The 19,221-nt window shown below is 39.9% G+C and overlaps 1 protein-coding gene across 1 annotated transcript in view; it reads right to left on the bottom strand.

The window, feature by feature from the left end:
• Positions 1 to 19,178, bottom strand: part of LOC137090805 (serine-rich adhesin for platelets-like) — a 29,577-nt gene extending 10,399 nt beyond the window's left edge. The window contains exons 1-2 of the mRNA XM_067454761.1: positions 5,890 to 19,178; positions 38 to 5,742 (exon numbers count right to left, since the gene is read on the bottom strand). Of these exons, the coding sequence (XP_067310862.1) occupies positions 38 to 5,742; positions 5,890 to 19,178 (18,994 nt within the window). The remainder of the gene's footprint in view (positions 1 to 37; positions 5,743 to 5,889) is intronic.
• Positions 19,179 to 19,221: the final 43 nt, after the last annotated feature.

Genomic DNA, 19,221 nt, shown 5'->3' on the forward strand with positions numbered 1-19,221 from the left:
TCGACTGAAGATTCTGTGGTTGTGGACTCAGCTGTACTTTCTAAGGTTGTGGATTTAGCTGAAGTTTCTTTAATTTTGGACTTGGTTGTAGGTTCCGAGGTTCTGTATTCAGCTGAAGTTTCAAAGTTGTGGACTGCTGTTTTTTCTGTGGTTATAGTTTCGGCTGTTGTATCTAAATTTGTGCATTCTGCGGTAGTATCTGAGGATGTGCATTCAGCTGATGTTTCTGTGGTTGTGGACTCGGCTGTACTTTCTGAGGTTGTGGATTTAGCTGAAGTTTCTTTAGTTTTGGACTTGGTTATAGGTTCTAAGGTTGTGTATTCAGCTCTAGATTCTAAAGGTGTGGAGTCTGCTATTTTTTCTGTGGTTAAAGTTTTGGCTGTAGTATCTAAGTTTGTGCATTCTGTGGTAGTATCTGAGGATGTGCATTCAGCTGACGTTTCTGTGGTTGTGGACTCGGCTGTACTTTCGGAGATTGTGGATTTAGCTGAACTTTCTTTTGTTTTGGACTTGGTTGTAGGTCCTGAGGTTGTGTATTCAGCTCTAGATTCTAAAGTTGTTAAGTCTGATATTATTTCTGTGGTTATAGTTTCGGCTGTAGTATCTGAGTTTGTGCATTCTGCTGTAGTATCTGAGGATGTGCATTCAGCTGAAGTTTCTGTGATTGTGGACTCGGCTGTACTTTCTGAGATTGTGGATTTAGCTGAAGTTTCTTTAGTTTTGGACTTGGTAGTAGGTTCTGAGATTGTGTATTCAGCTGTAGTTTCAAAGTTGTGGACTGTTGTTTTTTCTGTGGTTGTGGACTCAGCTGTACTTTCTGAGGTTGTGGATTTAGTTGTAGTTTCTGTGGTTGTGGAGTCGGTTGTAGGTTTAGAGGCTGTGGATTTAGGTGAATATTCTTTAGTTTTGGACTTGGTTGTAGGTTCTGAGGTTGTGTATTCAGCTGTAGTTTCAATGATGTGGACTGCTGTTTTGTCTGTGGTTATAGTGTCGGCTGTAGTATCTGAGCTTGTGCATTCATCTGTAGTATCTGATGTTGTGCATTCAGCTGAAGTTTCTATGGTTGTGGACTCTGCTGTACTTTCTGAGATCTTGGATTTAGTTGAAGTTTCTGTGGTTGTGGACTCAGTTGTAGTTTCTGAGGCTGTGGATTTAGGTGTTTTTTCAGCTGTAGATTCTAAAGTTGGGGACTCTGCAGTTTTTTCTGTGGTTATAGTTTCGGCTGTAGTATCTGAGTTTGTGCATTCAGCTGTAGTATCTGAGGTGCATTCAGCTTTACTTTCTGTGGTTGTGGACTCATTTTTTTGTTCTGAGGTTGTGGACTCAGTTGTAGTTTCTGAGGCTGTGGATTTAGGTGTTTTTTCAGCTGTAGATTCTAAAGTTGGGGACTCTGCAGTTTTTTCTGTGGTTATAGTTTCGGCTGTAGTATCTGAGTTTGTGCATTCAGCTGTAGTATCTGAGGTGCATTCAGCTTTACTTTCTGTGGTTGTGGACTCATTTTTTTGTTCTGAGGTTGTGGACTCAGTTGTAGTTTCTGAGGCTGTGGATTTAGGTGTTTTTTCAGCTGTAGATTCTAAAGTTGGGGACTCTGCAGTTTTTTCTGTGGTTATAGTTTCGGCTGTAGTATCTGAGTTTGTGCATTCAGCTGTAGTATCTGAGGTGCATTCAGCTTTACTTTCTGTGGTTGTGGACTCATTTTTATGTTCTGAGGTTGTGGACTCAGTTGTAGTTTCTGAGGCTGTGGATTTAGGTGTTTTTTCAGCTGTAGATTCTAAAGTTGGGGACTCTGCAGTTTTTTCTGTGGTTATAGTTTCGGCTGTAGTATCTGAGTTTGTGCATTCAGCTGTAGTATCTGAGGTGCATTCAGCTTTACTTTCTGTGGTTGTGGACTCATTTTTTTGTTCTGAGGTTGTGGACTCAGTTGTAGTTTCTGAGGCTGTGGATTTAGGTGTTTTTTCAGCTGTAGATTCTAAAGTTGGGGACTCTGCAGTTTTTTCTGTGGTTATAGTTTCGGCTGTAGTATCTGAGTTTGTGCATTCAGCTGTAGTATCTGAGGTGCATTCAGCTTTACTTTCTGTGGTTGTGGACTCATTTTTATGTTCTGAGGTTGTGGACTCAGTTGTAGTTTCTGAGGCTGTGGATTTAGGTGTTTTTTCAGCTGTAGATTCTAAAGTTGGGGACTCTGCAGTTTTTTCTGTGGTTATAGTTTCGGCTGTAGTATCTGAGTTTGTGCATTCAGCTGTAGTATCTGAGGTGCATTCAGCTTTACTTTCTGTGGTTGTGGACTCATTTTTTTGTTCTGAGGTTGTGGACTCAGTTGTAGTTTCTGAGGCTGTGGATTTAGGTGTTTTTTCAGCTGTAGATTCTAAAGTTGTGGGCTCCTCTGTTTTTTCAGTGGTTATAGATTCGGCTGTAGCATCTGAGTTTGTGCGTTCATCTGTAGTAACTGTGGTTATAGTTTTAGCTGTAGTATCTGTGCTTGTCCATTCAGCTGTAGTATCTGTGGTTATAGTTTCGGCTGTAGTATCTGAGCTTGTGCATTCAGCTGTTGTGTCTGAGCTTGTGCATTCAGCTGAAGTTTCTGTGGTTGCGGACTCAACTGTAGTTTGTATGGTTGTAGATTCAGCTGTAGATTCAAAAGTTGTGGACTTCTCTGTTTTTTCAGTGGTTACAGATTTGGCCGTAGCATCTGAGTTTGTGCATTCATCTGTAGTATCTGTGGTTATAGTTTCAGCTGTAGTATCTGAGTTTGTCCATTCAGCTGTAGTATCTGTTGTTATAATTTCGGCTGTAGTATCTGAGCTTGTGCATTCAGCTGTAGTATCTGAAGTTGTGCATTCAGCTGAAGATTCTGTGGTTGTGGACTTGGTTGTAGTTTCTGAGGTTGTGGACTCGGTTGTAGGTTCTGAGGTTGTGGATTCGGTTGTAGGTTCTGAGGTTGTGGATTCCGCTGTAGATTCTAAAGTTGTGGGCTCCTCTGTTTTTTCTGTGGTTACAGTTTCGGCTGTAGTATCTGAGTTTGTGCATTCATCTGTGGAATCTGTTGTTATAGTTTCAGCTGTAGTATCTGAGCTTGTCCATTCAGCTGTAGTATCTGTGGTCATAGTTTCGGCTGTAGTATCTGAGTTTGTGCATTCAGCTGAAGTTTCTGTGGTTGTGGACTCGGCTGTAGTTTCTATGGTTGTGGATTCAACTGTAGTTTCTACGGTTGTAGATTCAGTTGTGGATTCTAAAGTTGTGGACTCCTCTGTTTTTTCAGTGGTTACAGATTCGGCTGTAGCATCTGAGTTTGTGCATTCACCTGTAGTATCCATGGATATTGTTTCAGCTGTAGTATCTGAGTTTGTCCATTCAGCTGTTGTATCTGTGGTTATAATTTCGGCTGTAGTATCTGAGCTTATGCATTCAGCTGTGGTATCTGAGGTTGTGCATTCAGCTGAAGTTTCTGTGGTTGTGGACTCGGCTGTAGTTTCTGAGGTTGTGAATTCAGCTGTAGTTTCTGCGATTGTGGACTTGATTGTAGGTTCTGAGGTTGTGGATTCAGCTGTAGATTCTAAAGTTGTGGGCTCCTCGGTTTTTTCAGTGGTTACAGTTTCGGCTGTAGTATCTGAGTTTGTGCATTCATCTGTAGATTCTGTTGTTATAGTTTCAGCTGTAGTATCTGAGCTTGTCCATTCAGCTGTAGTATCTGTGGTTATAGTTTTGGCTGTAGTGTCTGAGTCTGTGCATTCATCTGTAGTATCCGTGGTTATAGTTTCGGCTGTAGTATCAGAGTTTGTCCATTCAGTTGTAGTATCTGTTGTTATAATTTCGGCTGTAGTGTCTAAGCTTGTGCATTCAGCTGTAGTATCTGAGGTTGTGCATTCAGGTGAAGTTTCTGTGGTTGTGGGCTCGGTTGTAGGTTCTGAGGTTGTGGACTCGGTTGTAGTTTCTATGGTTGTGGATTCAGCTGTAGATTCTGTGGTTGAAGTTTCAGCTGTAGTTTCTGTTGTTGTGGATTCAACTGTAGTTTCTGTGGTTGTGATTTCAGCTGTTGTTTCTGTTGTTGTGGATTCAACAGTAGATTCTATTGTTGTGGATTCAGCTGTAGTTTCCATGGTTGTGAATTCAGCTGTAGTTTCTACGGTTGTGGACTCGGTTGTAGTTTCTATGGTTGTGGATTCAACTGTAGATTCTGTGGTTGAAGTTTCAGCTGTAGTTTCTGTGGTTGTGGATTCAGCTGTAGTTTCTGTGTTTGTGATTTCAGCTGTTGTTTCTTTGGTTGTGGATTCAGCTGTAGTTTCTATGGTTGTGGACTCAGTTGTAGTTTCTATGGTTGTGGATTCAACAGTAGATTCTCTGGTTGTGGATTCAGCTGTAGTTTCCATGGTTGTGATTTCAGCTGTAGTTTCTATGGTTGTGGATTCAGCTGTAGTTTCTATTGTAGTGCATTCATCTGTAGTATCTGTGGTTATAGATTCGGCTGTAGTATCTGAGTTTGTCCATTCAGCTGTAGTATCTGTTGTTATAATTTCGGCTGTAGTATCTGAGCTTGTGCATTCAGCTGTAGTATCTGAGGTTGTGCATTCAGGTGAAGTTTCTGTGGTTGTGGACTCGGTTGTAGGTTCTGAGGTTGTAATTTCAGCTGTAGTTTCTATGGTTGTGAACTCGGTTGTAGTTTCTATGGTTGTGGATTCAACTGTAGATTCTGTGGTTGAAGTTTCAGCTGTAGTTTCTGTTGTTGTAGATTCAGCTGTAGTTTCTGTGGTTGTGATTTCAGCTGTTGTTTCTGTTGTTGTGGATTCAACAGTAGATTCTATTGTTGTGGGTTCAGCTGTAGTTTCCATGGTTGTGATTTCAGCTGTAGTTTCTAGGGTTGTGGATTCAGCTGTAGGTTCTATTGTTGTGGATTCAACAGTAGATTCTATGGTTGTGATTTCAGCTGTAGTTTCTATGGTTGTGGACTCGGTTGTAGTTTCTATGGTTGCGGATTCAACTGTAGATTCTGTGGTTGAAGTTTCAGTTGTAGTTTCTGTTGTTGTGGATTCAGCTGTAGTTTCTGTGTTTGTGATTTCAGCTGTTGTTTCTGTTGTTGTGGATTCAACAGTAGATTCTATTGTTGTGATTTCAGCTGTTGTTTCTTTCGTTGTGGATTCAGCTGTAGTTTCTATGGTTGTGGACTCAGTTGTAGTTTCTATGGTTGTGATTTCAGCTGTAGTTTCTATGGTTGTGATTTCAGCTGTAGTTTCTATGGTTGTGGATTCAGCTGTAGTTTCTATTGTTGTGGATTCATCTGTAGTATCTGTGGTTATAGTTTCGGCTGTAGTATCTGTGGTTATAGTTTCAGCTGTAGTATCTGTTGTTATAGTTTCAGCTGTAGTATCTGAGCTTGTCCATTCAGTTGTACTGTCTGTGGTTATAGTTTTGGCTGTAGTGTCTGAGCTTGTACAGTCAGCTGTAGTATCTGAGGTTGTGCATTCAGCTGTAGTTTCTGTGGTTGAGGACTCAGCTGTAGTTTCTATGGTTGTGGATTCAACTGTAGTTTCTATGGTTGTAGATTCATCTGTAGATTCTAAAGTTGTGGATTCAGCTGTAGTTTCGGCTGTAGTTTCTGAGGTTGTGGATTCAGATGTAGTTTCTATGGTTGTGGACTCTAGGGTTGTGGTTTCAACTGTATTTTCTATGGTTTTGCATTCAGCTGTATTTTGTAAGGTTGTTGACTTGGCTGTTGTTTCTGTGGTTGTGGACTCGGTTGTAGTTTCTGTGGTTATGAAGTCGGTTGTAGTTTCTGTGGTTATGAACTCGGTTGTATGTTCTGGGGTTGTGTATTCATCTGTAGTTTCTATTGTTGTAGTTTCAGGTGTAATTTCTATGGTTGTGGATTCCAATGTAGTTTCTGAGGTTGTAAATTTAGCTGTAGTTTCTGTGGTTATGGACTCAGTTGTAGGTTCTGGAGTTGTGGATTCATGTGTAGTTTCTATGCTTGTGGATTCAAGTGTAGTTTCTGATGTGGTAGATTCAGCTGTAGTTTCTGTTGTTATGGACTCGGTTGTAGTTTCTGTTGTTATGTAATCAACTGTAAGTTCTATTATTGTAGTTTCAGGTGTAGTTTCTAAGGTTGTGGATTCAGCTGTAGTTTCTATGGTTGTAGTTTCAGCTGTAGTTTCTATGGTTGTGGACTTGGCTGTTGTTTCTGTGGTTGTGGCTTCCGCAGTAGTTTCTGAGGTTATGAACATGGTTGTGGGTTCTATGGTTGTGGATTCAACTGTAGTTTCTATGGTTGTAGTTTCAGGTGTAGTGTCCATGGTTGTGGATTCCACTGTAGTTTCTAAGGTTGTAAATCCAGCTGTAGTTCCTGTGGTTATAGACTCACTTGCAGTTTCTATGGTTGTAGATTCAGCTGTAGTTTCTACGGTTGTGGACTCTGTTGTATATTCTGTTGTTGGTGATTCAGCTGTAGTTTCTGTGGTTGTAGCTTCAACTGTAGTTTCTATGGTTGTGTATTCATCTGTAGTTTCTATGGTTGTGAACTCGGCTGTAGTTTCTATGGTTGTGGTTTCAGCTGTAGTTTCTATGGTTGTGGATTCAACTGTAGATTCTATTGTTGTGCATTCAGCTGTAGTTTCTGTGGTTGTAGATTCAGATGTATTTTCTATGGTTGTGGATTCAACAGTGGATTCTATGGTTGTGGATTCAACAGTAGATTCCATGGTTGTGGATTCAGCTGTAGTTTCCATGGTTGTGATTTCAGCTGTAGTTTCTATGGTTGTGGATTCAGCTGTAGTTTCTATTGTTGTGGATTCAACTGTCGATTCTGTGGTTGAAGTTTCAGCTGTAGTTTCTGTTGTTGTGGATTCAGCTGTAGTTTCTGTGGTTGAGATTTCAGCTGTTGTTTCTGTTGTTGTGGATTCAACAGTAGATTCTATTGTTGTGGATTCAGCTGTAGTTTCCATGGTTGTAATTTCAGCTGTAGTTTCTATGGTTGTGGATTCAGCTGTAGTTTCTATGGTTGTGGATTCAACTGTAGATTCTATGGTTGTGGATTCAGCAGTTGTTTCTAAGCTTGTGGACTCGGCTGTAGATTCTATGGTTGTAGATTCGGCTGTAGTTTCTGTTGTTGTGGACTCGGTTGTAGGTTCTGAGGTTGTAGATTCAGCTGTAGTTTCTATGGTTGTAGATTCAGCTGTTGTTTCTATGGTTGTGGATTCAACTGTAGTTTCTATGGTTGTGATTTCAGCTGTAGCTACTGTGGTTGTAGATTTAGCTGTTATTTCTATGGTTGTAGTTTCAGCTGTAGTTTCAATGGTTGTGGACTCAGCTGTAGTTTCTGGGCTTGTGGATTCAGCAGTAGTTTCTATGGTTGTAGAATCAAATGTTGTTTCTATGGTTGTAAGTTCTGAGGTTGTGAATTCAGGATTAGACTGAGTAGTTGTGATTTCAGTTGTAGTTTCTATGGTTGTTGAATCAGCTGTAGTTTCTATAGTTGTGGTTTCACCTGTTAATTCTATGGTTGTTTCAGCTGTAGTTTCAATGGTTGTGGACTGGTCTGTAGTTTCTGGGCTTGTGGATTCAGCAGTAGTTTCTATGGTTGTAGTTTCAAATGTTGTTTCTATGGTTGTGGACTCAGCTGTAGTTTCTATGGTTGTTGATTCAAATGTTGTTTCTATGGTTGTGAGTTCTGAGGTTGTGAATTCAGCAGTAGATTGAGTAGTTGTGATTTCAGCTGTAGTTTCTATTGTTGTTGATTCAGCTGTAGTTTCTATGGTTGTAATTTCACATGTAGTTTCTATAGTTGTAGTTTCACCTGTAGTTTCTATGGTTGTGGATTCAACTGTAGATTCTATGGTTGTGGATTCAGCAGTTGTTTCTATTGTTGTGGACTCGGTTGTAGGTTCTGAGGTTGTAGATTCAGCTCTAGTTTCTATGGTTGTAGATTCAGCTGTTGTTTCTATGGTTGTGGATTCAACTGTAGATTCTATTGTTGTGGATTCAGCAGTAGTTTCTATTGTTGTGGACTCTGCTGTAGATTCTATGGTTGTAGATTCGGCTGTAGTTTCTGTTGTTGTTGCCTCTTTTGTAGTTTCTATGGTTGTAGGTTCAGATGTAGTTTCTATGGTTGTAGATTCAGCTGTTGTTTCTATGGTTGTAGTTTCAGCTGTAGTTTCAATGGTTGTGAACTCAGCTGTAGTTTCTGGGCTTATGGATTCAGCAGTAGTTTCTATGGTTGTAGATTCAAATGTTGTTTCTATGGTTGTGAGTTCTGAGGTTGTGAATTCAGCAGTAGATTGAGTAGTTGTGATTTCAGCTGTAGTTTCTATGGTTGTAGATTCAAATGTTGTTTCTATGGTTGTGGACTCGGCTGTAGTTTCTGAGGTTGAAGATTCAGCTGTTGTTTCTAAGGTTGTAGTTTCAGCTGTAGTTTCAATTGTTGTGGACTCGGCTGTAGTTTCTGGGCTTGTGGATTCAGCAGTAGTTTCTATGGTTGTAGATTCAAATGTTGTTTCTATAGTTGTGGACTCGGCTGTAGTTTCTGAGGTTGTGGACTTGGTTGTGAGTTCTGGGGTTGTGAATTCAGCAGTAGATTGAGTAGTTGTGATTTCAGCTGTAGATTCTATGGTTGTTGATTCAGCTGTAGTTTCTATAGTTGTAATTTCACCTGTAGTTTCTATGGTTGTGGATTCAGCTGTAGTTTCTATAGTTGTAGTTTCACCTGTAGTTTCTATGGTTGTGGATTCAGCAGTTGTTTCTATTGTTGTGGACTCGGCTGTAGATTCTATGGTTGTAGATTCAGCTGTAGTTTCTGTTGTTGTGGACTCGGTTGTAGGTTCTGAGGTTGTAGATTCAGCTGTAGTTTCTATGGTTGTAGATTCAGCTGTTGATTCTATGGTTGTGCATTCAACTGTAGATTCTATGGTTGTGGATACAGCAGTAGTTTCTGTTGTTGTGGACTCGACTGTAGATTCTATGGTTGTAGATTCAGCTGTAGTTTCTGTTGTTGTTGTTGATTCGTTTGTAGTTTCTATGGTTGTAGGTTCAGCTGTAGTTTCTATGGTTGTAGATTCAGCTGTTGTTTCTATGGTTGTGGATTCAACTGTAGATTCTATGGTTGTGTATTCAGCAGTAGTTTCTATTGTTGTGGACTCGGCTGTAGATTCTGTGGTTGTAGATTCAGCTGTAGTTTCTGTTGTTGTTGACTCGTTTGTAGTTTCTATGGTTGTAGGTTCGGCTGTAGTTTCTATGGTTGTAGATTCAGCTGTTGTTTCTATGGTTGTAGTTTCAGCTGTAGTTTCAATGGTTGTGGACTCAGCTGTAGTTTCCGGGCTTTTGGATTCGGCTGTAGTTTCTATGGTTGTAGATTCAAATGTTGTTTCTATGGTTGTGAGTTCTGAGGTTGTGAATTCAGCAGTTGATTGAGTCGTTGTGATTTCAGCTGTAGTTTCTATGGTTGTTGATTCAGCTGTAGTTTCTATGGTTGTAATTTCACCTGTAGTTTCTATGGTTGTTGATTCATCTGTAGTTTCTATGGTTGTGGATTCAACTGTAGATTCTATGGTTGTGGATTCAGCAGTTGTTTCTATTGTTGTGGACTCGGCTGTAGATTCTATGGTTGTAGATTCGGCTTTAGTTTCTGTTGTTGTGGACTCGGTTGTAGGTTCTGAGGTTGTAGATTCAGCTGTAGTTTCTATGGTTGTAGATTCAGCTGTTGTTTCTATGGTTGTGGATTCAACTGTAGATTCTATGGTTGTGGATTCAGCAGTAGTTCCTATTGTTGTGGACTCGGCTGTAGATTCTATGGTTGTAGATTTGGCTGTAGTTTCTGTTGTTGTTGACTCGTTTGTAGTTTCTATGGTTGTATGTTCAGCTGTAGTTTCTATGGTTGTAGATTCAGCTGTTGTTTCTATGGTTGTGGTTTCAGCTGTAGTTTCAATGGTTGTGGACTCAGCTGTAGTTTCTGGGCTTGTGGATTTAGCAGTAGTTGCTATGGTTGTAAATTCAAATGTTGTTTCTATGGTTGTGAGTTCTGAGGTTGTGAATTCAGCAGTAGATTGAGTAGTTGTGATTACAGCTGTAGTTTCCATGGTTGTTGATTCAGCTGTAGTTTCTGTTGTTGTTGACTCGTTTGTAGTTTCTATGGTTGTGGATTCAGCTGTAGTTTCTATGGTTGTAGATTCAGCTGTTGTTTCTATAGTTGTAGTTTCAGCTGTAGTGTCAATGGTTGTGGATTCAACTGTAGATTCTATGGTTGTGTATTCAGCAGTAGTTTCTATTGTTGTGGACTCGGCTGTAGATTCTGTGGTTGTAGATTCAGCTGTAGTTTCTGTTGTTGTTGACTCGTTTGTAGTTTCTATGGTTGTAGGTTCAGCTGTAGTTTCTATGGTTGTAGATTCAGCTGTTGTTTCTATGGTTGTAGTTTCAGCTGTAGTTTCAATGGTTGTGGACTCAGCTGTAGTTTCCGGGCTTGTGGATTCGGCTGTAGTTTCTATGGTTGTAGATTCAAATGTTGTTTCTATGGTTGTGAGTTCTGAGGTTGTGAATTCAGCAGTAGATTGAGTCGTTGTGATTTCAGCTGTAGTTTCTTTGGTTGTTGATTCAGCTGTAGTTTCTATAGTTGTAATTTCACCTGTAGTTTCTATGGTTTTGGATTCAGCTGTAGTTTCTATAGTTGTAGTTTCACCTGTAGTTTCTATGGTTGTGGATTCAACTGTAGATTCTATGGTTGTGGATCCAGCAGTTGTTTCTATTGTTGTGGACTCGGCTGTAGATTCTATGGTTGTAGATTCGGCTGTAGTTTCTGTTGTTGTGGACTCGGTTGTAGGTTCTGAGGTTGTGGATTCAGCTGTAGTTTCTATAGTTGTAGTTTCACCTGTAGTTTCTATGGTTGTGGATTCAACTGTAGATTCTATGGTTGTGGATTCAGCAGTTGTTTCTATTGTTGTGGACTCGGCTGTAGATTCTATGGTTGTAGATTCGGCTGTAGTCTCTGTTGTTTTGGACTCGGTTGTAGGTTCTGAGGTTGTGGATTCAGCTGTAGTTTCTATAGTTGTAGTTTCACCTGTAGTTTCTATGGTTGTGGATTCAACTGTAGATTCTATGGTTGTGGATTCAGCAGTTGTTTCTATTGTTGTGGACTCGGCTGTAGATTCTATGGTTGTAGATTCGGCTGTAGTTTCTGTTGTTGTGGACTCGGTTGTAGGTTCTGAGGTTGTAGATTCAGCAGTAGTTTCTATGGTTGTAGATTCAAATGTTGTTTCTATGGTTGTGAGTTCTGAGGTTGTGAATTCAGCAGTAGATTGAGTAGTTGTGATTTCAGCTGTAGTGTCTATGGTTGTTGATTCAGCTGTAGTTTCTATAGTTGTAATTTCACCTGTAGTTTCTATGGTTGTGGATTCAGCTGTAGTTTCTATAGTTGTAGTTTCACCTGTAGTTTCTATGGTTGTGGATTCAACTGTAGATTCTATGGTTGTGGATCCAGCAGTTGTTTCTATTGTTGTGGACTCGGCTGTAGATTCTATGGTTGTAGATTCGGCTGTAGTTTCTGTTGTTGTGGACTCGGTTGTAGGTTCTGAGGTTGTGGATTCAGCTGTAGTTTCTATAGTCGTAGTTTCACCTGTAGTTTCTATGGTTGTGGATTCAACTGTAGATTCTATGGTTGTGGATTCAGCAGTTGTTTCTATTGTTGTGGACTCGGCTGTAGATTCTATGGTTGTAGATTCGGCTGTAGTTTCTGTTGTTGTGGACTCGGTTGTAGTTTCCGGGCTTGTGGATTCGGCTGTAGTTTCTATGGTTGTAGATTCAAATGTTGTTTCTATGATTGTGAGTTCTGAGGTTGTGAATTCAGCAGTAGATTGAGTCGTTGTGATTTCAGCTGTAGTTTCTATGGTTGTTGATTCAGCTGTAGTTTCTATAGTTGTAATTTCACCTGTAGTTTCTATGGTTGTGGATTCAGCTGTAGTTTCTATTGTTGTAGTTTCACCTGTAGTTTCTATGGTTGTGGATTCAACTGTAGATTCTATGGTTGTGGATCCAGCAGTTGTTTCTATTGTTGTGGACTCGGCTGTAGATTCTATGGTTGTAGATTCGGCTGTAGTTTCTGTTGTTGTGGACTCGGTTGTAGGTTCTGAGGTTGTAGATTCAGCAGTAGTTTCTATGGTTGTAGATTCAAATGTTGTTTCTATGGTTGTGAGTTCTGAGGTTGTGAATTCAGCAGTAGATTGAGTAGTTGTGATTTCAGCTGTAGTTTCTATGGTTGTTGATTCAGCTGTAGTTTCTATAGTTGTAATTTCACCTGTAGTTTCTATGGTTGTGGATTCAGCTGTAGTTTCTATAGTTGTAGTTTCACCTGTAGTTTCTATGGTTGTGGATTCAACTGTAGATTCTATGGTTGTGGATCCAGCAGTTGTTTCTATTGTTGTGGACTCGGCTGTAGATTCTATGGTTGTAGATTCGGCTGTAGTTTCTGTTGTTGTGGACTCGGTTGTAGGTTCTGAGGTTGTGGATTCAGCTGTAGTTTCTATAGTTGTAGTTTCACCTGTAGTTTCTATGGTTGTGGATTCAACTGTAGATTCTATGGTTGTGGATTCAGCAGTTGTTTCTATTGTTGTGGACTCGGCTGTAGATTCTATGGTTGTAGATTCGGCTGTAGTTTCTGTTGTTGTGGACTCGGTTGTAGTTTCCGGGCTTGTGGATTCGGCTGTAGTTTCTATGGTTGTAGATTCAAATGTTGTTTCTATGGTTGTGAGTTCTGAGGTTGTGAATTCAGCAGTAGATTGAGTCGTTGTGATTTCAGCTGTAGTTTCTATGGTTGTTGATTCAGCTGTAGTTTCTATAGTTGTAATTTCACCTGTAGTTTCTATGGTTGTGGATTCAGCTGTAGTTTCTATTGTTGTAGTTTCACCTGTAGTTTCTATGGTTGTGGATTCAACTGTAGATTCTATGGTTGTGGATCCAGCAGTTGTTTCTATTGTTGTGGACTCGGCTGTAGATTCTATGGTTGTAGATTCGGCTGTAGTTTCTGTTGTTGTGGACTCGGTTGTAGGTTCTGAGGTTGTGGATTCAGCTGTAGTTTCTATAGTTGTAGTTTCACCTGTAGTTTCTATGGTTGTGGATTCAACTGTAGATTCTATGGTTGTGGATTCAGCAGTTGTTTCTATTGTTGTGGACTCGGCTGTAGATTCTATGGTTGTAGATTCGGCTGTAGTTTCTGTTGTTGTGGACTCGGTTGTAGGTTCTGAGGTTGTGGATTCAGCTGTAGTTTCTATAGTTGTAGTTTCACCTGTAGATTCTATGGTTGTGGATTCAACTGTAGATTCTATGGTTGTGGATTCAGCAGTTGTTTCTATTGTTGTGGACTCGGCTGTAGATTCTATGGTTGTAGATTCGGCTGTAGTTTCTGTTGTTGTGGACTCGGTTGTAGGTTCTGAGGTTCTAGATTCAGCAGTAGTTTCTATGGTTGTAGATTCAAATGTTGTTTCTATGGTTGTGAGTTCTGAGGTTGTGAATTCAGCAGTAGATTGAGTAGTTGTTATTTCAGCTGTAGTTTCTATGGTTGTTGATTCAGCTGTAGTTTCTATAGTTGTAATTTCACCTGTAGTTTCTATGGTTGTGGATTCAGCTGTAGTTTCTATAGTTGTAGTTTCACCTGTAGTTTCTATGGTTGTGGATTCAACTGTAGATTCTATGGTTGTGGATCCAGCAGTTGTTTCTATTGTTGTGGACTCGGCTGTAGATTCTATGGTTGTAGATTCGGCTGTAGTTTCTGTTGTTGTGGACTCGGTTGTAGGTTCTGAGGTTGTGGATTCAGCTGTAGTTTCTATAGTTGTAGTTTCACCTGTAGTTTCTATGTTTGTGGATTCAACTGTAGATTCTATGGTTGTGGATTCAGCAGTTGTTTCTATTGTTGTGGACTCGGCTGTAGATTCTATGGTTGTAGATTCGGCTGTAGTTTCTGTTGTTGTGGACTCGGTTGTAGGTTCTGAGGTTGTGGATTCAGCTGTAGTTTCTATGGTTGTAGTTTCACCTGTAGTTTCTATGGTTGTGGATTCAACTGTAGATTCTATGGTTGTGGATTCAGCAGTTGTTTCTATTGTTGTGGACTCGGCTGTAGATTCTATGGTTGTAGATTCGGCTGTAGTTTCTGTTGTTGTGGACTCGGTTGTATGTTCTGAGGTTGTAGATTCAGCAGTAGTTTCTATGGTTGTAGATTCAAATGTTGTTTCTATGGTTGTGAGTTCTGAGGTTGTGAATTCAGCAGTAGATTGAGTAGTTGTGATTTCAGCTGTAGTTTCTATGGTTGTTGATTCAGCTGTAGTTTCTATAGTTGTAATTTCACCTGTAGTTTCTATGGTTGTGGATTCAGCTGTAGTTTCTATAGTTGTAGTTTCACCTGTAGTTTCTATGGTTGTGGATTCAACTGTAGATTCTATGGTTGTGGATCCAGCAGTTGTTTCTATTGTTGTGGACTCGGCTGTAGATTCTATGGTTGTAGATTCGGCTGTATTTTCTGTTGTTGTGGACTCGGTTGTAGGTTCTGAGGTTGTAGATTCAGCTGTAGTTTCTATGGTTGTAGATTCAGCTGTTGTTTCTATGGTTGTGGATTCAACTGTAGATTCTATGGTTGTGGATTTAGCAGTTGTTTCTATTGTTGTGGACTCGGCTGTAGATTCTATGGTTGTAGATTCGGCTGTAGTTTCTGTTGTTGTGGACTCGGTTGTAGGTTCTGAGGTTGTAGATTCAGCTGTAGTTTCTATGGTTGTAGATTCAGCTGTTGTTTCTATGGTTGTGAGTTCTGAGGTTGTGAATTCAGCAGTAGATTGAGTAGTTGTGATTTCAGCTGTAGTTTCTATGGTTGTTGATTCAGCTGTAGTTTCTATAGTTGTAATTTCACCTGTAGTTTCTATGGTTGTGGATTCAGCTGTAGTTTCTATAGTTGTAGTTTCACCTGTAGTTTCTATGGTTGTGGATTCAACTGTAGATTCTATGGTTGTGGATCCAGCAGTTGTTTCTATTGTTGTGGACTCGGCTGTAGATTCTATGGTTGTAGATTCGGCTGTAGTTTCTGTTGTTGTGGACTCGGTTGTAGGTTCTGAGGTTGTGGATTCAGCTGTAGTTTCTATAGTTGTAGTTTCACCTGTAGTTTCTATGGTTGTGGATTCAACTGTAGATTCTATGGTTGTGGTTTCAGCAGTTGTTTCTATTGTTGTGGACTCGGCTGTAGATTCTATGGTTGTAGATTCGGCTGTAGTTTCTGTTGTTGTGGACTCGGTTGTAGGTTCTGAGGTTGTAGATTCAGCTGTAGTTTCTATGGTTGTAGATTCAGCTGTTGTTTCTATGGTTGTGGATTCAACTGTAGATTCTATGGTTGTGGATTTAGCAGTTGTTTCTATTGTTGTGGACTCGGCTGTAGATTCTATGGTTGTAGATTCGGCTGTAGTTTCTGTTGTTGTGGACTCGGTTGTAGGTTCTGAGGTTGTAGATTCAGCTGTAGTTTCTATGGTTGTTGATTCATCTGTTGTTTCTATGGTTGTGAGTTCTGAGGTTGTGAATTCAGCAGTAGATTTAGTAGTTGTGATTTCAGCTGTAGTTTCTATGGTTGTTGATTCAGCTGTAGTTTCTATAGTTGTAATTTCACCTGTAGTTTCTATGGTTGTGGATTCAGCTGTAGTTTCTATAGTTGTAGTTTCACCTGTAGTTTCTATGGTTGTGGATTCAACTGTAGATTCTATGGTTGTGGATCCAGCAGTTGTTTCTATTGTTGTGGACTCGGCTGTAGATTCTATGGTTGTAGATTCGGCTGTAGTTTTTGTTGTTGTGGACTCGGTTGTAGGTTCTGAGGTTGTGGATTCAGCTGTAGTTTCTATAGTTGTAGTTTCAGCTGTAGTTTCTATGGTTGTGGATTCAACTGTAGATTCTATGGTTGTGGATTCAGCAGTTGTTTCTATTGTTGTGGACTCGGCTGTAGATTCTATGGTTGTAGATTCGGCTGTAGTTTCTGTTGTTGTGGACTCGGTTGTAGGTTTTGAGGTTGTAGATTCAGCAGTTGTTTCTATGGTTGTAGATTCAAATGTTGTTTCTATGGTTGTGAGTTCTGAGGTTGTGAATTCAGCAGTAGATTGAGTAGTTGTGATTTCAGCTGTAGTTTCTATGGTTGTTGATTCAGCTGTAGTTTCTATAGTTGTAATTTCACCTGTAGTTTCTATGGTTGTGGATTCAGCTGTAGTTTCTATAGTTGTAGTTTCACCTGTAGTTTCTATGGTTGTGGATTCAACTGTAGATTCTATGGTTGTGGATCCAGCAGTTGTTTCTATTGTTGTGGACTCGGCTGTAGATTCTATGGTTGTAGATTCGGCTGTATTTTCTGTTGTTGTGGACTCGGTTGTAGGTTCTGAGGTTGTGGATTCAGCTGTAGTTTCTATAGTTGTAGTTTCACCTGTAGTTTCTATGGTTGTGGATTCAACTGTAGATTCTATGGTTGTGGATTCAGCAGTTGTTTCTATTGTTGTGGACTCGGCTGTAGATTCTATGGTTGTAGATTCGGCTGTAGTTTCTGTTTTTGTGGACTCGGTTGTAGGTTCTGAGGTTGTGGATTCAGCTGTAGTTTCTATGGTTGTAGTTTCACCTGTAGTTTCTATGGTTGTGGATTCAACTGTAGATTCTATGGTTGTGGATTCAGCAGTTGTTTCTATTGTTGTGGATTTGGCTGTAGATTCTATGGTTGTAGATTCGGCTGTAGTTTCTATTGTTGTGGACTCGGTTGTATGTTCTGAGGTTGTAGATTCAGCAGTAGTTTCTATGGTTGTAGATTCAAATGTTGTTTCTATGGTTGTGAGTTCTGAGGTTGTGAATTCAGCAGTAGATTGAGTAGTTGTGATTTCAGCTGTAGTTTCTATGGTTGTTGATTCAGCTGTAGTTTCTATAGTTGTAATTTCACCTGTAGTTTCTATGGTTGTGGATTCAGCTGTAGTTTCTATAGTTGTAGTTTCACCTGTAGTTTCTATGGTTGTGGATTCAACTGTAGATTCTATGGTTGTGGATCCAGCAGTTGTTTCTATTGTTGTAGACTCGGCTGTAGATTCTATGGTTGTAGATTCGGCTGTAGTTTCTGTTGTTGTGGACTCGGTTGTAGGTTCTGAGGTTGTAGATTCAGCTGTAGTTTCTATGGTTGTAGATTCAGCTGTTGTTTCTATAGTTGTGGATTCAACTGTAGATTCTATGGTTGTGGATTCAGCAGTTGTTTCTATTGTTGTGGACTCGGCTGTAGATTCTATGGTTGTAGTTTCGGCTGTAGTTTCTGTTGTTGTTGACTCGGTTGTAGGTTCTGAGGTTGTAGATTCAGCTGTAGTTTCCATGGTTGTAGATTCAGCTGTTGTTTCTATGGTTGTGGATTCAACTGTAGATTCTATGGTTGTGGGTTCAGCAGTAGTTTCTATTGTTGTGGACTCGGCTGTAGATTCTATGGTTGTAGAATCAGCTGTAGTTTCTGTTGTTGTTGATTCGTTTGTAGTTTCTATGGTTGTATGTTCAGCTGTAGTTTCTATGGTTGTAGATTCAGCTGTTGTTTCTATGGTTGTGGATTCAACTGTAGATTCTATGGTTGTGTATTCAGCAGTAGTTTCTATTGTTGTGGACTCGGCTGTAGATTCTGTGGTTGTAGATTCAGCTGTAGTTTCTGTTGTTGTTGACTTGTTTGTAGTTTCTATGGTTGTAGGTTCAGCTGTAGTTTCTATGGTTGTAGATTCAGCTGTAGTTTCAATGGTTGTGGACTCAGCTGTAGTTTCTGGGCTTGTGGATTCAGCAGTAGTTTCTATGGTTGAGGATTCAAATGTTGTTTCTATGGTTGTGAGTTCTGAGGTTGTGAATTCAGCAGTAGATTGAGTAGTTGTGATTTCAGCTGTAGTTTCTATTGTTGTTGATTCAGCTGTAGTTTCTGTTGTTGTTGACTCATTTGTAGTTTCTATGGTTGTAGATTCAGCTGTTGTTTCTATGGTTGTAGTTTCAGCTGTAGTTTCTATGGTTGTAGTTTCAGCTGTTGTTTCTATGGTTGTAGTTTCAGCTGTAGTTTCAATGGTTGTGGATTCAGCAGTTGTTTCTATTGTTGTGGTCTCGGCTGTAGATTCTTTGGTTGTAGATTCAGCTGTAGTTTCTATGGTTGTAGATTCAGCTGTTGTTTCTATGGTTGTGGATTCAACTGTAGATTCTATGGTTGTGGATTCAGCAGTTGTTTCTATTGTTGTGGACTCGGCTGTAGATTCTATTGTTGTAGATTCGGCTGTAGTTTCTGTTGTTGTGGACTTGGTTGTAGGTTCTGAGGTTGTAGATTCAGCTGTTGTTTCTATGGTTGTGGATTCAACTGTAGATTCTATGGTTGTGGGTTCAGCAGTAGTTTCTATTGTTGTGGACTCGGCTGTAGATTCTATGGTTGTAGGTTCAGCTGTAGTTTCTAAGGTTGTAGATTCAGCTGTAGTTTCAATGGTTGTGGACTCAGCTGTAGTTTCTGGGCTTGTGGATTCAGCAGTATTTTCTATGGTTGTAAATTCAAATGTTGTTTCTATGGTTGTGAGTTCTGAGGTTGTGAATTCAGCAGTAGATTGAGTAGTTGTGATTTCAGCTGTAGTTTCTATGGTTGTTGATTCAGCTGTAGTTTCTGTTGTTGTTGACTCGTTTGTAGTTTCTATGGTTGTAGGTTCAGCTGTAGTTTCTATGGTTGTACATTCAGCTGTTGTTTCTATGGTTGTAGTTTCAGCTGTAGTTTCTATGGTTGAAGATTCTGCTGTTGTTTCAATGGTTGTAGTTTCAGCTGTTGTTTCAATGGTTGTGGACTCAGATGTAGTTTCTGGGCTTGTGGATTCAGCAGTAGTTTCTATGGTTGTAGATTCAAGTGTTGTTTCTGTGGTTGTGAGTTCTGAGGTTGTGAATTCAGCAGTAGATTGAGTAGTTGTGATTTCAGCTGTAGTTTCTATGGTTGTAGATTCAGCTGTTTTTTCTTTGGTTGTGGATTCAACTGTAGATTCTATGGTTGTGGATTCCGCTGTAGTTTCTGTTGTTGTTGACTCGTTTGTAGTTTCTATGGTTGTAGTTTCAGCTGTAGTTTCTATGGTTGTAGATTCGGTTGTAGTTTCAGCTGTAGTTTCAATTGTTGTGGACTCAACTGTAGCTTTTGTAGTTTTTGAGGTTGTTGTTTCAGATGTAGTTGTCTCTGGCATTACAGAAGTATAGGTGGTGTTTATGTTCCCTGCATCTGAAGAA

This window comes from Pseudorasbora parva, chromosome 10 (genome assembly GCF_024679245.1).
Source record: "Pseudorasbora parva isolate DD20220531a chromosome 10, ASM2467924v1, whole genome shotgun sequence".
NCBI classification, from domain to species: domain Eukaryota; kingdom Metazoa; phylum Chordata; class Actinopteri; order Cypriniformes; family Gobionidae; genus Pseudorasbora; species Pseudorasbora parva.